The 25,027-nt window shown below is 45.5% G+C and overlaps 1 protein-coding gene across 10 annotated transcripts in view; it reads left to right on the forward strand.

Annotated features, from left to right (window-relative positions):
- The window catches only part of LOC149327960 (uncharacterized), a 90,891-nt gene extending 68,147 nt beyond the window's left edge, over positions 1-22,744 (forward strand). For 6 of the 10 annotated variants that reach the window (XM_089563075.1, XM_089563072.1, XM_089563073.1 and 3 more), the window contains 11 exons: positions 320-429; positions 3,185-3,333; positions 4,011-4,121; positions 9,347-9,432; positions 11,000-11,134; positions 14,222-14,384; positions 16,074-16,241; positions 17,389-17,558; positions 18,659-18,808; positions 22,005-22,164; positions 22,453-22,744. Coding sequence is in view for 4 of the 10 variants with exons in the window: in XM_089563071.1 (XP_089419197.1) it covers positions 3,972-4,121; positions 9,372-9,432; positions 11,000-11,134; positions 14,222-14,346 (471 nt within the window). In the remaining 6 variants the exon portion in view is untranslated. Of the gene's footprint in view, positions 1-319; positions 430-3,184; positions 4,122-9,346; positions 9,433-10,999; positions 11,135-14,221; positions 14,385-16,073; positions 16,242-17,388; positions 17,559-18,658; positions 18,809-22,004; positions 22,165-22,452 lie in introns of all 10 variants that reach the window. The other 4 variants (XM_089563084.1, XM_089563083.1, XM_089563071.1 and 1 more) reach the window with 4 other exon arrangements.
- The last annotated feature ends 2,283 nt before the right edge of the window (positions 22,745-25,027 follow it).

The raw sequence follows: 25,027 nt of genomic DNA on the forward strand, positions 1-25,027 counted from the left end.
TTGAGCAGTTTGTCTCGTCGCCGCATGAAGCGTGATAGTCCTCTAAACTCCTAATTGTGGCCAACCCTTGCCACTCGTTCACAATATGAGGCCTGTACATGAAAATGCTAGACAGGTATTATGAAAGAGTTCGGGTAAACATGTGTCTGCCAACTCAAGGAAACATACTTGTCCCTCAGCTAACATACCTCCTCCCCCCCAAGTGCAGTTTTACACCCGTATATGAGCCGGATTATCGTAAACTGGAGAGTTAGCATCAATTGATGCCAGTCACCTACAGCGTTTTAAAGTTATCTGTCTCATATCTTTGCTTCCCCAGACTGGGTGCCCTTCTCAGAAGCCATAGCTGAACTCTACTGCCGGCAGACCTTCAGCAGCTGACTGTTAAAGGCTCATCCACACATGGCCCGAAACGGCTCCGCACAGAAGGTACGAATCAAGGGGCCGCTTTCGTGTCAAGAACACAAGCGGAAAGCTTCTCTAGGCCTTATTGATTCCCATCAGCTTTTTTAATGTTGAGGTTGAGGTGCAGTGATCGATGGCATGCAGCACTGCAAGCAGTCACTGAAACTAAAAAAAGTGGTTAATTTTACAGCAGTCACCACTGAACGCCGCCAAGAAAGAAACTAGGACTGCAGGCTAGAGCAAAGCTGCTGCCCTTGCACACGGGGTAACTAATAATAATCAGTACATATACAAATGTCGCTTCCACCGGTCTCAACTGTCAGCACTACGCATATGCTTCTCGAACATTTTTGGACGAAAATTTTAAGCATTCAAAAATTGTAAGGTACTGTTGTGGAAATATTGAAGGCAATGGTGGATTCTTCCGATGTGTAGCAGTTAAGATGGCCATAGAAAGCCAATGGGGAACGCCAACGTTTTGGATGATCACAAAAACGCTAATAGCAAAAAAAAACGTGCGCCTCTGTGATGTCTTGCATTATATGAAAAAACTCTTTCACACTCGAAACTTTTCTTGCCCAGGATTGTTGGATATATTCTCTTGGCGCTCGTCCCTTCGGAATAGGCACAAACTGGCCAAAAGCGGTGACGTAAAAGTATTCGAACGTAGGCTCTTAACCCTTTGAAGGTTTTTGCCGTATGTGTACGGCGGCGGTTTTCTGTCCCGCAAGGTCTTTGCCGTACGGGTACGGTTTCAATCTTCCGTTTGAAATTTTGCGCCAAAAGAACAATGCGTGCTCACTGGGGGGTGCTGCCACCTCTTAGGACTTATAAGAAGTGTTTGAATTTTGTGCTGCCCTCTTACGGAGATAAGCAGAACTTATGTCTAGCTTTAGCGCAGCGGCACAGATTGCGGCAACACCCCTTTTGTAGTTTTGGTTTCGCCGCGTGATCGCAATGGAGTCGCGCGAAATTTGAGTTTTCTTTTTGTCAGCACTATCTTGCAGGCGCTGCCGAAGTTGATTTCTATCTTTATTGGCGCTGCTCTTAGCTTGCTTATCACCGTTGCTCGCGAGGTATTCTCGCCCTCTGTGGCAACGCGCCTACGCGGTTTCGATTCCGCCGCGGGATCGCAACGGAGTCGCGCGAAACGTGTTTTCTCTTTGTGGGCACTGTTTTGCAGAGGCTGCGAAGGTTGATTTCTATCTTTATTGGTGCTGCTCTTAGCTTGCTTATCACCGTTGCTATTCTATTCTATTGAACATTTTCCAGTTGTGAGTGATGCTCTCACCAAAGTACTGTTAGTAATTTTTTTTTACTATTTATTCTCGATTATATACATTTTGTAGATTCAACATCCGCAATAAAGTAATTTGACCACCTGGGAAAGTTTTCTTCAAAATAATTCGACCCTCAAAGGGTTAAAGGTGCACTGAAGAGGAATCTGACTCGTATTTTTACCGCTGGAACTTGATCTACACGTTCCGAGCGTTCTTGAAAACTTCGAATTATTGCGCTGTGCCGCTGATTTCCCTCATTTAAATCGGATTAACGTCAGGTTACCGCATTTTATTTAATTCCCCGCAAACGGTGGGAGGAGTCGATCGACCTTTCACCCAGTCCCGTGGGGGCTTGCCGCTCTGCCATCGGCAGAGTGCTACGTAGTGATCGGCGAAAGCAAGAAGTCGCGATTATTTCTTTTTCCATGGGTCTAATTTGCAGCTACGTAGTCTGAGACCAGATCTATTTATTCATGGAAACCTAAAAGAAACAAAATAAAAGCGAAAACAAAGTCGTCATATGACTGCCTGTGACTCCACGCGTTGGTTGGCTCCTCCCACCGTATGCAGGGAATTAAAAAAAATGCGAGAGCCGTACGTTAATCCGATTTATTTAGGGAAGTCGGCCGCACAGTTCAATAAATCGAAGTTTTGAAAGAATGCTGGGAACGTGTAGTTCGATTCCCCGCGGCAAAAAGACGAGTTCAGATTCCTCTTCAGTACAGCTTTAAAGAACATTATTTTTGCAAACATTCGCGGAAAGAAAGAGACATTCACTTAAGACACCTGTTGTATGTGTACGCATTCAAGGCGCCTTACACGAAAAGATGTGGATATGTGTTTTCAGCCCGGTGCATTAATCCAGGCGTTAAAGCTATAAAAGCTGGCCATTCAACCATTTAACCAAGGCAACCTCCTCACAAGTGCGGCTGATAGCAGCAGCTGACATCGCTGGGCAGTGGCGCATCGCTTACCCACCGCACCACTGCGCCAATAGTAGTAAGAAGACAACCAGGGACTTATGAATTTAATGTAGAGGATGACCAATTCCGCATATACGAGAATTGACCCATTATATCTATTTGAATAACTTAAATCCGTGTACAATGAATCCCAGCACAGGAGCCGAAGTGCTAGCCCACCTAATATTCACTTTCCCTAACTACGCAAATCGACCCTGGTCCTTTTCTGCATCTTTCCTAGCTTTAGCACTGTCTAGTCTCCCGTTCTTCCAAAGAGTTCTCTCTCAGTGCTCCCGCTGACCACCATGGCCTTTTCTGTGTAAGGCAAATGCTTCCTGTCTGAAAAATAATCTTTAATATGTCATATCGACTTTTCAGTCATGAGTGCGCTTGAAGATGCGTGGAAATCCGCAAGCTGGGTTTCAGCTGACGGCGCCTGCATCTAGTTCTAACTTTTTATTGTTCCTTTGATCATTTATTTTAGCTGCGCAGTTTACATGGCTACATTTAACAGCGCAGGAAATTCTCTTCCCACAGGCTGCCGGTCGGCCAAAGGCGAGGGAAATGGCCACATGCACCCTGTGGCCGATGCTAACGGTGCTCTCTGGTGCCCACGACGTACAGTTGGCGGGTGGTGGTCGTCGAAAGACTACGCTTCGCTGTAGAGGTCGACGGTCAGCAGCTACGTACGTCGCTCCAAAATCACCGACGTTACGATGAAACATCGTGCGATTAGAGCTGCAGCGTGCCTCAGGAAGTTGGTAGCATCGGTTAATAATGTTTCCGGCGTACTTGCTGCCGCTTGGTGGCCATTTAGTCGGCCCAAATTCTTCTGAATACATGAGCGTGCTGAATGATTTGTCATTACTTGTTTCTCAAAAGTGGCTGTTTTCAGTATAATAGTCTTTTATATTGATTATCTTCCCTCAAAGTTTCCAACCGCCTTTCACGTCAGGTTAAGCGTCATGTCTAGTGGAAAATTGGAATTGTATTGCGGGTTACACGGGGCCAAATCTGCAGCAAGGGCGCATTTAGTGGCTTCCTACATGGGACTGTTTCTACACGTGCACCATGTGTCATGATTTGGGTGTATCAAAGCATTCCACTAGCATAGCCAATCCATTCAGTTCCCGTCGTTTTTATCTGGGTTAGCATACTGCGATCACTCTGTACTCAAGTACGTATCGCATTTTTAATCCAGGGCAACATTCATGCGTTTTCTTTCGCAGGTGGCCGCCGACTTTTATACTCTAATCTATCCCGCTCTAGTTCTGATTTGTCATGAGCAGTGTCTGAATGTTCGCTGAATGGCGTCGCTGCATTCATGAAGAAATACAGCTTACCTCCTACCTTCCTTTCTCAGCAAGCTCCAGAATCCGCGGTTCCCGGGATGTCTCCAATAGCGCCATCATGTGCTCCGCCCGGTCACGCAGAGGCTGCTAGCTGTCATACCGAGGTCTACAATGCATGTCTTGTGAGTGCAGCATTTGGCACATATTACACCGACTGCCACTTCGCCATTGTAGAGATCTCGCAGAGAGCTTCAGCAGAGCACCTCTGGAGCGGAAAATGCTGGTTGGACGCCAAGTAGCAACCCAGATTTGAAAAGACGGATCCCAAAGCAGTAATTGGCAGAATTACGTTAGACTCTTTCCTTCTGATTTTCAAAATTTTGCTCAGTGAAGCATCAATGTTCTACTAAAATAACTAAATGTCACGAAGAGTTCGGGGATTTTTAAGCAATCTTTCGAAATTTGGAGAAACAAAGTACAGTCGGGGACACAAGTCAATGGTCCATGTGTTCTGTGAAGGAAGATGATATCTTTGTTATTAGCCGCCGGCTGACGACTACACTTGTGGATGTGACAGAACATGATTTTTTACTTTCACCTCGACAAGTGTGGTCTTCAGCTGCCGGCTTATAATTGAGCGCTCGACTTCATTTACGAAAAACGTGGTCTCGAGACTGTCCCCGACTGTACTCTATGACCAGTTTGAAGGCAGAATGGCTCATTACACAGTAGTCTACATAGTTTCGGGGCTATTCTTTATGTACACTCATAGACAAAAGTTTGCGGGACATAGATTCACTAACTCACTAGCCAATCAGATGAGATTTTTCTGACACTCAGGTGGTATTTTTCTAGCAGATGGAGCAGGCATGTCTGCTTGCACTCCTGTTAGTTTCAATGAACCGCTGTGCTTAGCGAAGCCGTAATAATATTTTCCTCGGCATTCGCGTGTCGCAAAGCTTCGCCCGCAACTGTACCCCCATGCCAGACCATTGCGGTTGATCGATGGGAACAACAGCAATCATGGCCGCCGCACAAATAGTATGTGTACGCACTGAGCATGGTGTACCTGCCTGTTGTCGGAGACATCTGGTCGGCCCCATGTACACAAGCTGATTTGCATTATGGGACACGCACATAATAGGGAGGTTGATATGTCTGAAACTTGCAAATGCAAATTTAAAAGGGCGATAGCGGTTTCACAGCAAGAACAAGCTCCTGATGATTGCACGGCAGCAGTTTCAAAAGAACACCGTTATTAAATGTGTCCTGGTGGACTCAAGGTGGGGTCAGTAACGTATTTTTCAAGCATTTCACAGCAAACAAGTCAACACCAGTACAAGACAAATCTTATATCCACTGAAAACAGGCGTGTACCCGGTGCCTCCACTTTTTCAAAATAAAAGTGACGTAAAAGCCAATTTTAAAAATTCAAAGGTTAGTGTGCAGGATGTTCGATGCCGAAGCTGTTCTTCTAAATGCTGTGCAGGTTTCTTTTGGAAAATCTTCTTGTCTCGAAATGCTGGAAACTAAGTGACCGCGATAGCACTAACGCGTGAGCATAAGGTAGGGATTAGAAAATGTTGCCTTGCGGCAGGTAGCATTTATGCTGTTTTGGCACAATGTACTACCAATTCGTGTTTTTGGACACGCTTATCCGGACCAGCAAACCAGAATACGCCTGGGTGACGACAGAGTTAATGATTTCAGGTTACTTGACACGCATAGATGGTAGGCACAGTGGTGCTATCTAGCTATAATAGCTTGTAGCACAGAAACTTGTCAATGTTTGTCTGACAGAAACAAAAAGTTTTTCATTTTAAAAAAACGTAAATCATAGTTCACCCATTTGTGGTTCCCTTTCAGAATAGAGCATCTGTACCAAAAACTCACTGCGGGCGGACAGCCTAGCTTCTTTTATGAGACTTTTAGTGTCAGTTTAAAATTACAAATCCTTGTTTTACCGGCAAATGTATTGCTTAACCATGCACAAGAAGGGTGATAAATTGGACGTCATAACGTACCCTCAAATTTCTATGGTCCAAATATTCTTCCCGTGCTTCAAAGCATCTACTTACAAAAAGCTTATTAAGGTTTCCAAAAAAATTCCTCAACAGAACATGCGCTTCTTCACTAAAAGAAATTCATCCGCCATAACCTTAAAAACACACTTCTGATAATCGGTGTATTTGTAGACTTTACTCAGATTTTGATTTTATTAAACGCAAAATATTGTTTCAAAACCTTGACAAAGAAGGTGTAAGATCCTTGCATTATAATTGTTCAAGTCCTACGTTACAAACACGCTGCAGTTTGTGCCAATAGATCAATTTAAACTCGATATATAGGTGATAGATTCAGGTGCCCCTCAAGATAGCATTCTAGGTCTGTTGCTCATCAACATGTACATACGTGTCGTAGCTTACACACAAGAACCAAAGCTCATCATGTATGCTGATCCTGTCAGCATATTTATATCTTCTTCCTCTCCTGCTAAGTTGATTCAGCAAGCACATGTATTTCTGCGTAAGTTCAGCGCTTGGTTTTATGCAGAATTTCTTCAAAATATTGCCAACAAAAAAGGCATTTTTTACACTAAACATACAAAAAAATTGGGGGGCACTTTGACTGTCTAAAGTGCGTAGAGGCGAAAGCGTTTTTCAAACCACTTTCGCTGCTGCTGTGGCACTGGTGGCGTCACATATAATTGAGTACTAATTACTAAGTGATGACAAATCACTACTTAATGGTTAATTACTGATTAATGTCTGAAAACTAATTAACTGCTAATTAATGACGCTTAAGATTCGCCTTTAGGAGTGGAACGCGACAGCGTGTTATAGCGCTGCCAGGCAGTCCACGGAACGCCACTACCCGTTCGGAGCGATGCCTTGCCCTTTGAACGCGACGCTTTTTGAGGAAAACTGTCATCTCGGTGGACACCCGAACCGCACAGTACAGAAAGGCAGGAACGCCACCACCCGTCTGGCGCGATGCCTTGCCCTTTGAACGCAACGCTTTATGAGGAAAGGAAATGGCGCAGCAATTCTCTGTCATCTCGGTGGACACCTGAACCGCACCATAGAGGAAGGGAGGAAGTTGGAGTGAAAGAAGAGGAAGAGCGCCCGTAATGATGGAAATGAAAATTGTATTTGAGGAAAGGAAATTCGGTTCTACGCCTCGCTCGTCCACCACTACTCGTCGGTAAATTGGTTTTTGAGGAAAGGAAATGTATCTGTCTCTCATATCTTGGTGGACACCTAAACCTCTCCGGAAGGGAAGGGAGGAGGATGGGAGTGAGCGAAGACACCGTATTCACTAGACGCGCCTTTGTTCATTCCAGACCATCGAGCTGGCATGGCGGAGTGGATTGCATGCTCGTCTCGCACGCCGAAGACCGGGGTTCGATTCCCGAGCTTGACCAATTTCCTACTCCGTTTTATTTATTTATATGGCCTGACTAGAAAAATTAATTAGGCTAATTGGGTAATTAAGCAATTAACTAAGCTCAGTCCCACTTACTTGGAGCATCACTATACGATCCCTTCAATCGGTTGCATGGTTACTAGGCAAAGTACAATTGGCCCCGTTTGAAATTCGCGCACTGTGACGTCACGGCCGTTTCGACCAATTGAAAAGCGTGACATTTTCTGTCAGCAACTGCTGCTTACAACGATGAGGCATTACAGGCTTTCGCCTTAATATTTCAAGAGGTCTCAGTGCAACATTTAGCTTTGCACAGGCTGAAATTATTAATACTATTCAATCCTTGGTGTGTATTTTGGGCGCTATCTGTTGTGTGGCGATTAAGTTAATTTTTTAATAAACAGATTCACAACAGCGCTACGGAACAAGGACACAAGGAACACGAAAAACACAGGACGGGCGCCTTGTGTTCCTTGTGTCCTTGTTCCGTAGCGCTGTTGTGAATCTGTTTATTAAGCATGAACCAACTAGCCCACACCAGAATCCTCTTAAGTTAATTTGTTTGGACAAAGCGTTAGTCGCTCTGTGTGCCTGTTCAGCAGATTAGATACACGTTACTTGCTTTAGAGGAGCTTTTAATTTTGAATGCATTATTTTCCTCTCACATACAGTACTGCTGTTTGACATGGGGCTCGACAACGGAATCCAATGTTAACAAACCTCTTATTGCAAAAAAAATTATATTATTGAATATCTACCATATGTATAGCACACTGAACCTGTATTTGAAACATATAATCATCGTAAAATTCAGCAAATGTATAATCAAAGAAAACCAATTTTATTTTAGCTCTCGAAGACATTGCACGACATCCACTCAAAGTAGCAAACAGTCTGCGCCTGTACGACTAACTCATCATACAGATGTGTGGGAAGTTGTCAAATTCAAAACTAATTACGGTCATCAAATGAAGAATAGCCGATCTAAACTTCTAAATAATTTTTATAATTGAGGATTACAAATTTTCAACCTAACTCCGTCAGAATTCAAATTGCTCATGAAATGTTAGCACTAGTTATTACTTTCCACCAGTTGCTTTAGATTTTCAATAGTCTTTCTTTGTTTCAATCTTTTGATATATGATATCTTTTTTTTCTTTTGCGCATTGTACATTTTTGCTTCAGTTGTATTGTGAGCCCATTATGATCTGACACCCTGTGAAAGCGCTCCAGAATGTGTGTGTATGCCTTCCACACCTCTTGCTTGTACAGGGGTCGATGGCTTCTCAATCTACTTGCATGTAGCTATTACCTCAGCAACCTCCATTCATGGGAAGCAGAAATAAAGCAAAAAAAATTATTCACTTCTTATAGATTATTATAACTGACTACGGTCAATTGTCGATCCTTTCAGCGGTCATCATATTCCACTGCAGTGACGTGTACTGAATCTCTCCACTCCAAGAGAGGCCGCCAACGATGTGTTAGTTGGAGCGGCTGAGGAGGGAGGCATATGAGATTGTGCTTTTTGTGCGATTATAGTGGCTGTCGTTGGTGCAGTACGTGGTGTATTGGAGGGTTTAGAGAAATGCCTCCGTCCTAGATTAGCCTCAACTGGAGCGATGGTCATGATAATGGCGACGATGGTGGAGTATAGGCTAATGCTTTTTGTGATCCGATTCGCTGCCACCTCGTAGATCACGAAGTGAATCAGGGAAGAAACGCTGGAATACATTCTGTTGGAGCTCTATGAGACCTGTAAGTTGTGCAGTCACTAATGCACATGAATAAATTTTAACTAAACGCATTTGGGTGGCAGTATTTCCTGTAAATATACTTTTATACTTTCTACCCCCTTTATTTCAACACCTCTCTCAAATTCATTCCCGTACTATTGCACTTTTTAAATACACTACACCCGACTAATCTTGGCATATAAACTTTTGTTGCTCATGCTCTCTCTCTCTCTTGCCTCGGCTAGGATGTGACGCAACACTTATTCACAGGGCACCAACGGGCGACGCCAGCCGTGGAGAAGCGTCGCCTACTTCATCCTAAGTTCTGAAGGTGATTGTGCAGCATTATTCCTTATTTTATTTTTTTTTCGGAAGAAAGTAGATATAGGAGACGACGCGAAAAGGAAGGTTTTCACCTGGAAGACTCACAGCGGATCACTGTTTTTTGTTTGTTTGTATGGGGTGTGTTACTGCTCGCTGCATTCCAGGCTGCGTATATGCCTGAAAGCACACAGAGGTCCTCAAAACGTTATATTACTTTGGAAAGTGGTCCAGCAATCCTATATAGATCTCTATTCAGGTCTTATGTTGAAAACCACCTATCCGCGTAGCTTTCGCGTAAAGTACAAGACGTGCTGTATTTACTGCAAAACCCGTACGTTTTTGATGCAGAAAAATGCTTAATCCTTAGTCCTTAAAAAACACTTATCTAGCACCCTAAGGACCTAGCCTGCTACTCTCAAGTTGTAAGGGCTTGTTTCGAACAAAGGAGGAAAGCGTAGCCATTTTGCTGGGCCTCCAAGTTTGCTTTGGTTTCCAACCGTATACCTTTATTGCAATATCAGAGTAGCGCCTTTACTGCGTCTAGTTTGTTACTTTTTTTTGTGGAACTGCCTCCAAGCATTCTGTTATGCGTTGCGTAGTCCTGTATACGTTTAACTGTATTGTGGACCAATACTAATGCTTTTTATATTCTTGTGGACTTTTCTTAACAAGTATTCATGCAAGCTTTTGTGTGTTCCTTCTTACGGAGTAAAAGTGTTCTCTCAAAATACTTGGAGGCCTCTTTCCTGGTGCAAACGTCTTATTCGTAATCCCTTTGCCATTGCCTCCATCACTTGCAGCATTACTTGCTCCCTGCATCGTCAGTGCGTTAATAGTAATAAAAACAGCTCGTTTAACCGTATCAGTCCGTTAGTTCTCGAATTTGGCATACTGTGCAATAGTAACATACTATTTCTACTAAGTCAGGCCCAAAGAAATTAGTCTATGGATGCCACTCGACTACGCTATTTCTAGCTTTACTACAGTGCCTCGTTCCTCACCTTTCTTGCATTGTACTCATTTCTTGACACAAGTAGTCACAGAACTGCAATTGCATCATTCACCATCAAAGGAGCTACACTTTGAACTTTACCATTCCAAATTCTTTATAAAAAAATGTTAATTGCTTTACTATGAAAATCATTATCCGAGGTTCTTTCTGGCGCAAATATTTCCGCGTTGTGGCCGGTAGCATTTCGAAATTATAGCAAACACCTGTCTACCAGAAAACTTGTAACTATAGAATATTTAATGAATCGCTTAATGCATCTGGTCCTAGCCAAACAAAGAAAGACAGTGCGTTGCTCAGTACCATTCAGTGGTATGTATTTCAGTAGGTTCCACCAATACATATGCCGTATTAACTAGCATAATAGGCGCACTTTTCTATAAAAATGCTTAAAGTTCGTGGTGTTCGTATTACGCAGGGTAAAATTTCCAGAAATTTTTCGACTAGCAAAATTGAGCATACCGCATAAGCGCACCCGTGTACGCGCCGCACCATTTTCCCAAAGGGAATATTTAAAAAAAACACCGTGTAAGGGCCCCACCGAAACTTCCCACGACCCACGCAGGAATAGCCTTCGAAATGCACGCCACCTGGCCTCCGCGATCAGCTCCGGCTGCGTGCAACGGGCGCTTGATCACAGAGGCCTCATGCACGCACAGGAGCTTCGAGGTGCCGCCCCCGGATGCCGCCCGAAACCAAGGTAATCATCATCATCAGCTTTTTATTTTCCACGAGCTTTCGCTATTCCTATGGGCATCAGCATCACCAGCTCCAGTTTTTTGTGGCTGTCAAAGGCCCGGTATCTGTGGTAGCCTGTTCATCGTAGTTGTGGGTTTCATGTACTGCCGCCGAACGTTTCTATTTTAGCACGACGGCCAAGCACCTTAATAGCTACAAGGATGGGAGTTTGCTGTCGAACACGGCAAGCGTGCGGCAGGCCGGAAATTCCTCCTGGTCGAGAAGTGCGGTAGTTACGACTGTGGCGTGCCACATTTATTGTTTTCGACTTCTAGCGCCGTGGTTTTCGTCCGCGCGTAAGTCAAGAAGGTTTCTGGCTGCAGATGAAGCTCTCCAAACAGACGCTTAAAGTGAGCATCCCTGAAAACTATGTGCGGCTGTTCCACGCGATGCTGTATGTGCTGTGGGTCCGCAGCAACTGCGACGGCAGCAGCAATAGTGAAGACTAGTGGTCAGTTCAGCAAAAACTTCGTTAAAATAAAAATTGGAGGGGGGGGGGAGCGTCGGCTTGCAATGATGTAAATACAGTATTGATAACAGTTCCAAGTTCGGGGTGCGCCTATTATGCGCGGAAATAAAAAAAAAGTCCGGTTTTTCACAACCAAACGGAGTACGCCTATTATGCCAGTAAATACGGTACTCCTGTGTTGCTATGTGTCTGCTCTGCACTGCAGTGCACGCTGGAGCCGGCTGAAAGTGTACACATATGCAGTTCTCCACTGCCTGAATGCAATGGTGCACTAGGCTATGGCACCAGAATCGGCAATACAGAAATCTGCTGGAAGGCATGTCACAAAAAAAATGTCAAAAGCGCCACGTAGCCGATGCATCTGTCAGGACATCCCGCGTGGTAGCTGGAGATGAGGTCGAAAGACAGCTGTTAGCCACGCTCCTCATCATGCGACTACGAGAAGCGCTATCACATTCAGGTGGCGTTTTCAGTCCGAACACGAGCAGAGCAGGCAGAGCTCCGCCACCAGCGCTGAGCAGCCGTTCTTCCAGGAAGCGCTCTTTGCGGTATGTTAACAAGCAGAGGAAAAACAGCACCTAGAGATGATGACATGTTCCATGAGCAAAATAAAGTTTGGTTTTTCGTGCATTTGGCAATGCCGATGACAGAAACAAGTCAGGACGAACGAGCTGGACACTCTAGATCTTCGCCTTCTGGAGAGAAAGGCGCTTACAAGCAAGAGCCAGTCTTCAGAGGCCATGCGAAACTCAAATACTTATACCCTTGAGCTATTTGTATGGGCGGACAACACTTATCAAGCGGTCCGTCTATCTGTTGGTGATGCAATAAATTACTCAAGCAAACGAATTCGTGCTGTCCGGGCTGTTTGAGAAAGCGCTGGTTTCAATCGCGCAAAAGCGTTTAATCAGATCAGGCCTGCATCTACCTCAACTGCGCACGCTCGACTTGCAGTGTTGCCAGTGGCCCAAGAGTTTCAAGCGTCGAATACTGGATGAACACGCTAACCTACCTTTCAACACCCAAACTCCGGGAAGATCCTCTTAGAGCACCATGCAGCGGTACTTACGTGCTTAGTGCAGCCAATTCCAGGGCACGCTGCAGTGAAGACCGGGCACGGTGCAAAGCCTGAGTAGGGGGTTGGGGCTCGAGTTGTAAAATTATTTTCTTGCCTACAGACAGAATGGATTCCATTAGATTGCGTGAAAAAATGTCCTTTTATGGCTCTGTGCAAAGTATAGTGTGTTGTCTGTTGCAGCTGAACGCTGAATATGCTGAAAAGAGAAATCATTCGCAAGGAGCGCATTTTTTTTCTGGCACGGCCTATACTTTCTGATCGCTGAATCTTTCGTGTCAGCTTTTTGTCTTGCTCAAAACTTGAAACATTGTTGAAATGACGGCCGTATGAACACAAAATTTAAAAGTAAGAACCGTAAGAACATAAAATACCATACTATAGCATGTTTTTTTCTGTGTTTCATGTTTCAGAAAAAATAAAACAGATCCATTTTAAATCAACACTTCTGAAAGCATAATGCCTTTTATTCACTCACAAAAATTAAAAACGATGTGAAAAATGTTTGAAAACTTTCAGATGGCGACCACAGCATGAAACAGTTTTTCGTCAAGAGCGAGCTAAGATAATATTTGATATAGCTACACACTGAATCATTATCGCCTTTAAAAAAAATGAGATTGTTGAGCACAAAGTTCACGCTAGTTTGTATAGAAGGACCCCAGTGCCATTTCTGCACCTAAATCATGTTGCTTATCCATGCTGTTATCCTAGATTTACACCAATTGTTTCAGCGAACATTTCTTGCGTGTCTCCAGGCATGAAAACAGGCAAAAAAAGTGTGGTTTTCGGGAAAAGGTGGCTTTTGTGGCATAGTGGCTTAGTGTTACTAGTGTTGGCGGACACCAGAACACTAGTGAACCGTCTGTAATAGTAAGCTGCCTAACTAAATTTTAATCATTTATTTTTTTAATTATTTCAGTTAGGCACCTAGTTGCAATTGGAGAGTTGTAGCCAGGTGTTAGTAATAGGCGTATCATTTTTAGAATTTCGAAAATGCGATTACTCTTGGCGCTGTAGTTCTACAAAATTTGGCTTTTTTGACTAGTTACATGGAATTGATAGGCTGCATTGCCTGCATGCTTTCGAAACGGTATGTATTTTCGCCTGATGCGACCAGATTTTGTCAAGCCACAGCGGCGAGGGTAATCGTGTTCTCAAAATGCTAAAAACTAATATGGTTGTTACTAATAACCTGCTACAAACCTCTTTAATTGCAACCAGTTGCCCATCTGTGATAGTTAAAATGTTAGTCATAAAAATTTAGTAAACCAGCTCAGTACTGATTACAATTCATAGGCTTTCCGGTGTCCACCATAAGTTAATACTGCGATGCAAAAGCTATCAAAAAATTTTAAAATTTGTGAAAATTATTCCTAAAACGCCTGGTCAATGACGTTCACTTTCATACCATTATCCTAGGCTTTCCACCTATCGTTTCTCTTCTATTGCTACCTTCCACAGCATACTTTTTAATGTCGTTTTCACCTGCGTCTCCAACCCAGGCTCAGTGCCTTTCTTGGAAGCCAAGTCTAGTCTCAATCGCCTTCCCTCCGGCACCTTGCAGCACCAGTGTAGTGCCAGCTGTCTGCAGGGACTTCTTCGCGTCAGTGGAAACGACTCCCGTTGACAACCTGGCTTCAATCTAAAAGCGGTTGGGCGTATACGGTGAGAAAAGACCTCTTCATTGTCCTTAATGCTGTGTGCTTCCATTAGGCCCTGAAGCTGCACTGGACGTCCGCGGGATGTTTCACACGTCCCCAGGACGTCCCAAGGTGTGTTGCTGCCCATTGGGCTGAAGCGAATTTACAGCACTGCTATGAACACAAGTATGGCATGGGTGAGAATATTCGTGTGACTTGATTGCGCGAGAAGGAAACAGATGCGCAGCCCTCTGCGCGATGGAGACAGCTATGCAGGACTCTGAAACAGGAGGTCATCAAGAGCTTGGTACTTTTTGCCGCATGCTGTTGACTCACCAGTTGACGGGGACCCGCAGCTGCGTTTTACGCAAAGCTCATTCCTCTGTCATCCTGTGTTATACTTGTGGGTCCTTTGCTGTGACTCGCTTTACTGACGACCGCCGCCGTCATTTATTCCCCTGAGACCTGCAGTCTAAGTTATGCGGAGATACATCACTGTGGTATTTCTTGCTGCGTTTTAAACTTTTGCCTGCGTGCCATGTCATTTCGAATGCATACCAGTTTGAGTAAAAAAAAATACTAAGAACTTTAGCGGCTAAAGTGATGAAAGGCGAAAACCTGAGTGCTGTATTTTGCTACGCGATTGTTCACTTCACATTCTGTTGGTGCATTAATTAACTGCCAATTAATGACGATTAGTCTTTGCCTTTAGGAGTGGAACAGCGTGTTGTAGCGCTGCCAGAGAGCCCACGGAACGCCACCACTCGTTCGACGCGATGTTGTCCTCAACGCTTTTTTGAGGAAAGGAAATGAAGCTGTAATTCTCTGTCATCTCGGTGGACACCTGAATCGCACCGTACAGGAAGGGAGGAAGTGGAGTGAAAGAAGAGAGGGGCCGTAATGAAGAAAAAGGAATTGTATTTGTGGAAAGGAAATTACGCGGTAACTCTCTTACATGTCTCGGTGGACACCAGTCGAAAACTGTATTTGAGGAAAGGAAATTGCCCAGTCACACTCACATATTTCGATGGACACCCGTCAAATTACTCCCGCAGTGACGTCACGACCATTTCGACCATCTGAAACGCGGACAAATTTGCTAACACGGCTTGGTCACGACAGTATGAGCCATTAAAGGCTTTCGCCTTAGTATTCGAGGCTTGTGTGTATTGCTTCTCGTCCGTTAACGTTGTTCCCTCAGGGTGCATAGTAGGGTGTGTATGTACGCTACACGTGTTGCTGGGGCTCTAATGTTATGCCCTTCGCCATAGTCTCCACCAGTTCTGTCTATGCTTCTAACTGAAGAGTCAATGCGTTAAATCAATGAAGAATGCTAATTTTGACCCTATCAGTTCGTATCTGCTCGAATCTAATTTACAGTGTAATGCTATTATTGGTAGTACATTTTGATGGGCAAGGCATCGGCCGCTTTAAGTAGAGCCCGCCATCCGACTGCAAGCTTCCTTACCTTAAAAGAACACATGATTACCCGCTCGTCTTCCATAGAATTGTCTTGGTATCTCCTCTGTTACTACAGCATAAGCCAATGATTAACACTTCTGCGCCTAACATGTGTTGGCATTTTCCGTTCTCACATTTGATATATGGCATGCCGCTCTATTTTCGCCTCAAATTTTTTGAGCTACGACCCAACATGTGTCCCATGTACGTATCCATCCGCGACGTCCTTAACGTCGCTCACCGCCTTCTACAGTGCAGACTCTGTGTCCTCTTTGGAAGCCAAGGCTGAGCACGACCAACCGCCGCTTCGCACCTCCCAGCTTGCAGCAGTGAGCCCTTCGTTGCCTGCAGCGACTTCTCGTGAGCGCAGAGCTCCTCTACATGAATCTGCTGTGATGTAACTGCTGCTGCGGCACAAAAGGTGAGTAGAGACTAGCTTACATGCCTGCATACTGCACTGTGTGTTGACGCGTACTATCGCTGTGACCACTCTCGCTGGTGCGGGCCGGCCGCTATTATTTTTCATTCCTTTTATACACCCACCCTAATTTTTGTGTATTCGCGCGAATTTTTGCTGTGATGTTTCGAGGTATTTCCTGTTTCCCAGGCATTGTCTAATGAGTATTTTCCTGAAATTTTCGAAGTGCACAGGAATATTGGAGTGCTTGTCTCTCGACCGGGTGTTTGTGTGTGTTGACTGCACTTTTAAAACTGCTGAGAGGCACAGTGCTCCACCACCCGAAATTGATATAAATTATTCATTACTTTGGCGAGTTCCACAGACCATACTTTCCGTGACGGCTCTGTTTCGATAGAGGCGAAGGCTTAAAGCACCGATGTACAATGATATTCTAGAGCACATTAAATAATATCAGGGTGTTTGTAGTAGCCAGCCACGGCAGCTGAACGGCTTTGGCGCTGTGCACGTTATCTCAACGCCCCTGGAACAACATCCCCACTTCCTCAAGCCGGCTCTATTTCAATGTAGGTGAATTGCAAAACCACCCGCGTGCTGCACAGCTTCAGTACACATCAAAGGGTGTCAGGTGGTTCATAATAATCGCACTTTACGGCATTTTCATAGCCTTTTGGGACTTTAAACTTGACAATTTACGACAGTAATTAGTGTGATAAGCCCAGAAACATCAATTGCATGAAAAAGCTCTCTCTCATGTACCTAAAATTAACCCTCTCATGCACCAGATACAGCGCTTTATCCCACAGACTTCTAGATCTCATACGCCCACCTGCGTAGTGTAGCCGGGAGCCGGTGTTCACTTAAAGCATAAGTATAGCCCCCCATCCGACTGCACGTTTCCTTACCTTATCGGAACACGTGATTACCCGCTCATCTTCCACAGAATTTTTCTTGGTATGTCCTCTGTTACTACAGCATAAGCTAATGATTAACATTTCTGGGCCTAACATCTGCTGGCATTTTTCATTCTCACACTTGATATATGCATACCCCTCTATTCTCGTCTCAATGTTTTGAGCTTCGACCCAGCTTGTGTCAAAAGTACGTATCCATCCGCGATGTCCTTAACATCGCTCACCGCCTTCTCCAGCGCAGACTCGGCGTCCTCTTTGGAAGCCAAGGCTTCGCACGATTGCCCGCCGCTTCGAACCTCCCAGCATGCAGCAGTGGCGTGTTCATTGCCTGGAGCGCCTTTTCGCATCAGCGCACAGCTCCAGTACCTGAACCTGTTGTGATCTAAATATTGCTGCTGCACAAAATGTGAGTACAGACCGGCGTGTTTACTTGTATATTACACTGTATGTTGGCACAAATTTTCGCGGTGGCCACTCGAGGCACAAAGATGGCGTAGATAAGAATGTAGCTGTGAGTGCTTTGGGGCTCCGTCACATCGACTCTTTTTACCCTGGGCCCCAAACGCCATTTATCCTCCTGAGACATTTATCTGGCACATATTGTGCATTTTGAGCTTTTTTATATTGCCCAGGCATTCTCCAAAGTATATATTTTTTTTTAATTTTCGAAGTACACAGGAATATTAGACTGCTTGTCTCTCAACTAGGTGTTTATATGTTGGTTGCACTCTTACAACTGCTCAGAGCTACAGTGCTCGACCACCTAAAATTAATATAAATTACTTAGTACATTGGCGAGTTCCACAGATCATACTCTCCGTGACAGCCCTGTTTCGGTAGAGCGAAAGACTTAAAGCACCGATGTACAATGATATTCTAGAGCACATTAAACAATCTCAGGGTGTCTGTAGTAGTCCCGCCACGGTAGCTGAATGGCTTTGGCGCTCTGCTTATTATCTCAAGGCCCCTGGGACAACGTCCCCGCTTCCTTAAGCCGGCTGTATTTCGATGGAGGTGAATTGAAAAACTGTCGGCATGCTCCTCAGCTTCAGTACACGTCAAAGAGTATCAGGTGGTTGAATTTAATCGCACTTTACGGCATTTCCATAGCCTTTTGGGGCTTTGAACTTGACAACGTACAACAGTAATCAGCGTGATAAGCCCAAATGCATCAATTGCATGACAAAGCTCTCTTTCATAACCCTAAAACTAACCCTCTCATGCGCCAGATGCAGCACTTTATCCCGCAGACTTCTAGATCTCATGTGCCCACCTGCGTAGTGTAGCCCGGATCCGGCATGGGCCTCAAAACGATCCTGTTCTTTCTTTCACCAGCAATTGAATGTTCCTCACTACACATCGACCTGCGCACCCCATCGCATAGTGACATCTCCATACAGCAAAGCAATGCAGCTTATATTGTTTTCTTGTTCCTAGTAACTCCGTTATCACCTGTAAACCTGCAGTAGCTGCTGAATTTGTAATGAGCATGCTCTGCCTTTGTAGATTAGTAGGAGGAATAGCCTCTGCTTATCGAGCCATCAGTGAAGGTCCGCCCGTGGCATTGTCACCTGTGCAGTCGTCACGTGGATCCCGCGACTAGAGCCAGCCCGCTTCAGCAGCTAGGGCGATGAAAACAGCCACCGATACAAATAGGTGAGAACAAGAAATGGGTAGCCCTCTACAGACTATTCGGTCACTTGACCAACCTGCATCTTCATTTAAAAGAGCTTCGCATGCAGCCATTGTCTTAAAACTCTGGGAAGTGAATTTTTACAACATAAACTGTTCTAAGAAAAATTCCGTGACGTAGAGACTCGACATTCGTTCACGTGACCTCACGCATTCACGACCTGAGGTGAGCTTGTGAATGTAGTGATGGCAAGGTGGCCACAAAATTGGTCATAAACTTCTACATCCAGCCATAGGCGCCAACAAATATCAGCGAATAGCACGACAACAGCTTCCGCCTAGTTTAGCACATTACGTAGCCTATCAGGAAATCTTTGCGACTTATATGTTGGCTGGATCTGTTTCGCAGGTAGCGCCAAGGTGAACAATGCATAGAACACTGTCCAATCAAAACATGGAAAAAATTATTAAATTAGAGCACGATCTTCATATTTTAGTTTCCGTGCGAAATATACTGAGGCATTGAAAGTAGGCAACATCTGTGACGAGCTGAGTGGAGATTTCAAACTCTACATATCTCGTCCAAGGCGTCTGAAGTGACATAATGCGTGCAAACAAAGGAGGCACTGAAGGCGAACCCCATCTGCTCAAGAAGAGGAGATGCGTTTTTAATGTCCAAGGCAAAGAATTTATAGTTGTGGCAAAATTTCGCTACAAAATCTTGAGCTACAGCGGCATGTAAACCACAGATTTCTGCTTTGTTTGAGAGCTATTCGCCTCCCTACTAAGGCGCTCGCTTCTTCATGCCACGCTGATTTTTCAGCTATGAATACAGTGTCCGTGCAATGTTCCGCCCAATAGGGACAACCATCCATGTCTCTTGAGTGTAGCACTGTTTGCGCTAAACGGTTTCAATGAACAAATGTGCTCCATGAGTTGCGCCAAAACACCTTAGATACACAGAGGGGTAGCGTACCAACACGCCCTTGTAAATTTAGAATGGAGAGGATGTCTACACTGAAGTCTATTAATGGTTTATATTTCCGTGCACGGACATGAAGCCGCTTGCGTATAGAGCACCTCCAATGACCTCTGCGGTGCGAACAAATTAAATATTTAAAAAAGGTACTGGACCTCATGGACGGTTATTGCACTAAGGCAAAGCTGCAAAGCGATGCAAGCAAGTGAAGCACGAGAAAAATGCCTTATTCACTTACTTTGTGCCATAGCCTAGCGCTTCGGCATTTCACGTTGGCACTCACGTTGGCATATCCGCAGCGCGCAGTTGTGGGAAAGTATAACTGGAGGAAAATAATTTAATCGGCTTCTTCAACACAGCCTGGAATGTAATGTATAAGCAGCCGAATGTGGATTCCATAAGAAACAGACTGCTGCAATAAATCTGAAGCCATGCCTTGCATGGAAATAAATTTAATTGCTTCTTCAAAGCAAAATTCCATATGCCTTCGAAGGTATGTGGACATACATGCGAGGGCACGTGAGGTGCCTATGAAGCTGCAAAGCTCCTTGGGATGACACTGCTCCCCGCTTGTGATAGGATACTCGGGGATGTAGCAATTGCATGGCTACAGTGCTCAAGAGCAGATAGTGTCTGTTGAGAACATTTGATCAACCCTTAATACGTGCAAGCATTGTACCTGTTCCCAATCTGGGTACTGCCTTGCTATTAATAAAATAACAAGACATGTCTTCTAAATTCTGCTGTTTATGAGTTTTAGGTGCATGGCCGTTAACAGGGACCAACCCATGTGGATATACCGTATAAACGCGTACGTGTAAGCGCCGCAATTATTTTTTTTCAGATTAGAGGGCCAGTTTTCGGGGTGTGGCCCATACACGCGATGTGCGGAAAATTTTTTTTTGAAGTACAAACACACCAATAAGGCAATGACGGGCATTTATTCTACGACCATTCGTCACTTATCGTTACCAGCGGAATATTTCGACTCCAGGTGGTCGAAATTTCCGGAGCCCTCGACTACGGCGTCTCTCATAGCCTTAGTCGTTTGGCACGTTAAACCCCATAAACCAAACCAAACCTATTTCGACTCCGAGCTGATAGTGCGATCTGGTGCACGCTCATCCCACAACAAGCTGCGCAGCATATTTGTTGTCAGCGCGTAGGTGTTGTTCCGCACTTCCATCACATATCAGAGCAGCTCTTTTTCCAGGTCGGGAAACTCGCACGGCTTGCCTTGGAAAGCGCCCTTTTTGCAGCCTCTGTTTCTGAATGCATCCTTTTGGTTCCAGCATCCTCGTACGCACTTCTCGGCCAAGTTTAATTTCCTCCCCGCCACACGCTTGCAGTGATCGAGGGTTAACTCCCAGCCGTGTAGCTACTATGCTGCTTATCCATCATGCTATAATTGCAACGCTTGGTGGCAGCACGCGAAAGCCACAACTACGGTTTGGTTTGGTTTGGTTTATGGGGTTTAACGTCCCAAAGCGACTGAGGCTATGAGAGACGCCGTAGTGGAGGGCTCCGGAAATTTCGACCACCTGGGGTTCTTTAACGTGCACTGACATCGCACAGTACACGGGCCTCGAATTTCTCCTCCAAAGAAATTCAACCGCCGCGGCCGGGATCGAACCCACGTCTTTCGGGCCAGCAGCCGAGCACCATAGCCACTGAGCCACCGCGGCGGCAAAGCCACAACTACGGTTCACTAACACGCTACCGCAATTACTGTGCCTTTGGCAGCTGGAGCTGGTGATACTGATGGCAATATATATAGCGGGAGCTCACGGCGTCACGACAAAGGGAAAAGTTGATGATGATGAGCCATAGCCTCGGGCGCCATCTGATGGCGGTACCTGGTAGCTAGTGTGCACATGCGTTGCCTCCGCGATTGAGCGCATCATTGCTTGCAGCCAGAGCTGGTCAAGTAGTCCGCGGCGCATGCATTTTGAAGGCTTTATTATCAAGACCTAACATTTATTGCCTCAGAACTATCTTTATTTTACTGTGTTGTATAACAATATATTTTAAACTGGTTGGTTTTAATAAATAAGAGCTGCACTATATGTGCATGTACGTGACTAGTTTTAGCAATTACCATCCTTGTGATGCCCAGTAATGCAGATACTGAGGACATCATGGTGAGAGGTGTTATGCAGTAATTTCACTGTAAACGTAGTGATGCACCCGGAATGCACCAATGGCGTCGGTTTCGAAATGAGTATTTGTGCATCATTTCAGGATGTCCTTTGGAGCGAGCGGAGAAGGAAAAACTTTATTCATCTACAAGGGCTGACAGTTTGAGAGTTGTTGAGAGCACTAGGTGTCCAGAAGCCCTCTTTGACCTGCTTGGCTCCCCGGGGTTGTACCACTTGGGTCGCAGCTGAGCAGAATGTCCTTGGTAAGAATTACTAGCAGCCAGTGTATTTTTCTCACTTCTGTACTCGGCTTCACTTGCAGCGATAAGTCACATTGGGTTACTTTCTCAAACACTGCCTGAAAGTTGAAACACTGCTTTGACTTTTTAGAGATAGCGATATTGAACGCTCTTAAATGCAGCCGCACAGACCTACAGACCACGAAGTTAGTGCACATTCCTGCATAGTTAGCGTCCGCAGTCAGCTTTTCTTCGTGTGCTTCGCACAGCTTGCGCTGTCGAATGTTCTTATTCTGTGCTTTGCATTTGCAGCTGTCCTGCAGTAAAAGCAAGCTGGCGCTTCTCATCATGACAAAAGCGAGTACCATGTCAACGCGCACTGGCTTGATGGACAACATGGGACAACACAAGAGCATGGCAGTGGCTAGAAAAGGATGAGCACATAGCAGTGCCTGCAAACCACTACCAACATGGACTAGCCATCCTCTTGCCGCAGCAACGCCAGGGTTTTCCACCTCTGCTGCGTACCGAGGCACCATGAGACAAAGCATAAATTTATCGAACAAAATTGTTGCTCGGGAAATAAATGTTCAATGAGAGGAAATGTACATGTGCATTTATCCTCTCCCCTCCTGGCTTGGAAGAACGAAGCTTTCGATGAATCCTTGTAAGAGTTGCAGTGTGGGAGGGGGTTACTTCGCGCCGGTGGAAATCCACCTAGCGTTTATCTTGAAAATATCTGATGCAGCTACGTTCATCCAGCCTGAAAGAGCTGCTGAGGCACCACAAATTCCGCATGTTCTCGTGGACCTATTTACGATGGGTTTGTACCGGTCATTAGCAGCAAGGAAAAGGGCAGGCGATGCAGACAAGCCAATGTTTATGCCAATGCAACCAACAGATAGCCTGAATCTCCTGACCAGGCAAGCCAGTTATATTTTCTACGAATTTGCAAACCCCTATAAATACGTCCTTGACATTGATGTCTAGGAGTGAAGCGCACCAGAATGTCCAACCTCTATCACGAAACTATGCAATATCAGCATACGCGCTGTTATCCTCCAAGACAGCGAGATTTCAACTGGCGTAGTTTGCAACGTCGACATCCCGATCTATCACAGCGACTTGTCCATGTTTCGACGGCCATCAACAGCATTTCAATAATTCATGATCAGCACAGCAGAAGATCTAAATGCATCAAGCGGACCATCAAGGGTGACTGTATACTGAAATACGTGAAGGTTAGGCACTTTTGGCACCCAGTTCGACCTTTCCTAGATATACCACTGCAGTGCAGGAACTGCATGTGGACCGATCACGTCAGCGGCGTCTGCAACAACTCCAACTTGTGCCTCAGATGCTCGGAAATACAAAGCGGCGACATTTGTGGCGCAACTGCATTGAAGTGCGCAACTGCCATTGCCTTCAATACCCTTCCTCCAACATTGGGAGTCCGAGTGTGTTTTACACATTCACCATTCTCTAGTATGTTAGGTGTTACGAATGTACGAAGTACGGATCAGCGTTGTCGTCTTACCTAAAACTGTGAGAAGGGGCGCACGACTTGGGGCTGCGTCTTGCAACAGGCGTGTACAGAGCATCACCCATAAGTCGCTTTTATGTTGAAACCAATCAGCCTCGCCGTGAATACAGAAGACCTATGCCGACATGGCGTATGCCCTTAGAATCAGTACAATTCCCGAGCACTTCTGCTACCCATAGTCAGCCATGCGCATCCGTTAAGGCCATTACTAATGTGATTTGAGTTTGTGATTTGATACCTTGAAATCGTGTGCCAGGGACTACCACTACCAGGGACGCCGAACAAGCTCAAACCACTTCCACCATCATGCAACCTCCCCGCAATGTGCGATCATCCCCCACACGCTTTCGTAAGAAGCGAACTCCACAAGCGCACATCATACAAGAGTACCTTGCCCATCAAGAAAACAGAGGACCCGGCCAAGCAAGCCATCGCCGCAGGCCGGGCTGCCAGCGTCATGAGCCTCCGGGAAATAAACGTTTGAGTGCAGTGGGGCCGTGCGGGGGCCCAAGGACCTACGTGTCCCAAACTCCCCTCCCTCCAAATAAAGTTTTCACCACCACCAAGAAAAGTTTGAGATTTACACTGAACTCTACAGAAACGAAGCACAGTTGCACTAGACAAGAATACTTACCCGAAAGGAAAAAATTGCCCTGACTCAGCTCGGCTGAGCCAGGTTACACGGAATGAAAGGCAACCAAACCAATGGCGGTTGTCGACGCGGAGACGTGGGCAGCATCCGCCGCCCTTTTGCGCTTGAGATACTCTGCCATACTGCCGCCTCAACTGTGGTTGCGATGCACGCGAGCTCTCCTTTTCAATCCGACGTCTTATCAGGCATGCGACACAGCTGGCGAAGGGAGCTGAGGCGAGCGCAACGACGAGGCGCGCGGTGTGACCTCATGCCAGATGGCGCTCCGAGCGAGCAGCGTCCGCCAGCTGCGGCAGTTGCTAGGCAACGGCTCAAGGTTGGTCTCTGTGGCTCCTCGGAGCACCGCCACAGCGAAATCGCAAGTTCGTAGCCAATGTAGCTTTCGCTACGAAAGGCTGTGCTCATGGGGCGATGGTACATAACCTTATTACTTACGGCAGAATCGAGGCGAGTTTCAAGGTAATACGAGGGTCTTTACAACACCCATCACAATACATTTCTAGAATAAACACCGCTTGATGGGAAACAATTGCTTCATGCGGAGAGCCAGTGCTTTATGGCTGAATTGGAGGAGAAAAAGCGCGATGTCGAACTTGTCTTTCTTCTCACTGAGCAGAAATGACAAGGGTGCACTCAAGTTTTCTTATGTGTAGTAATGCGAAAAAATTTCTCTGACTGCTGCCGATCCTGTT

The sequence above is a fragment of the Amblyomma mixtum genome, chromosome 10 (genome assembly GCF_055824585.1).
Source record: "Amblyomma mixtum isolate Tamu chromosome 10, ASM5582458v1, whole genome shotgun sequence".
In the NCBI taxonomy this organism is placed as follows: Eukaryota; Metazoa; Arthropoda; class Arachnida; order Ixodida; family Ixodidae; genus Amblyomma; species Amblyomma mixtum.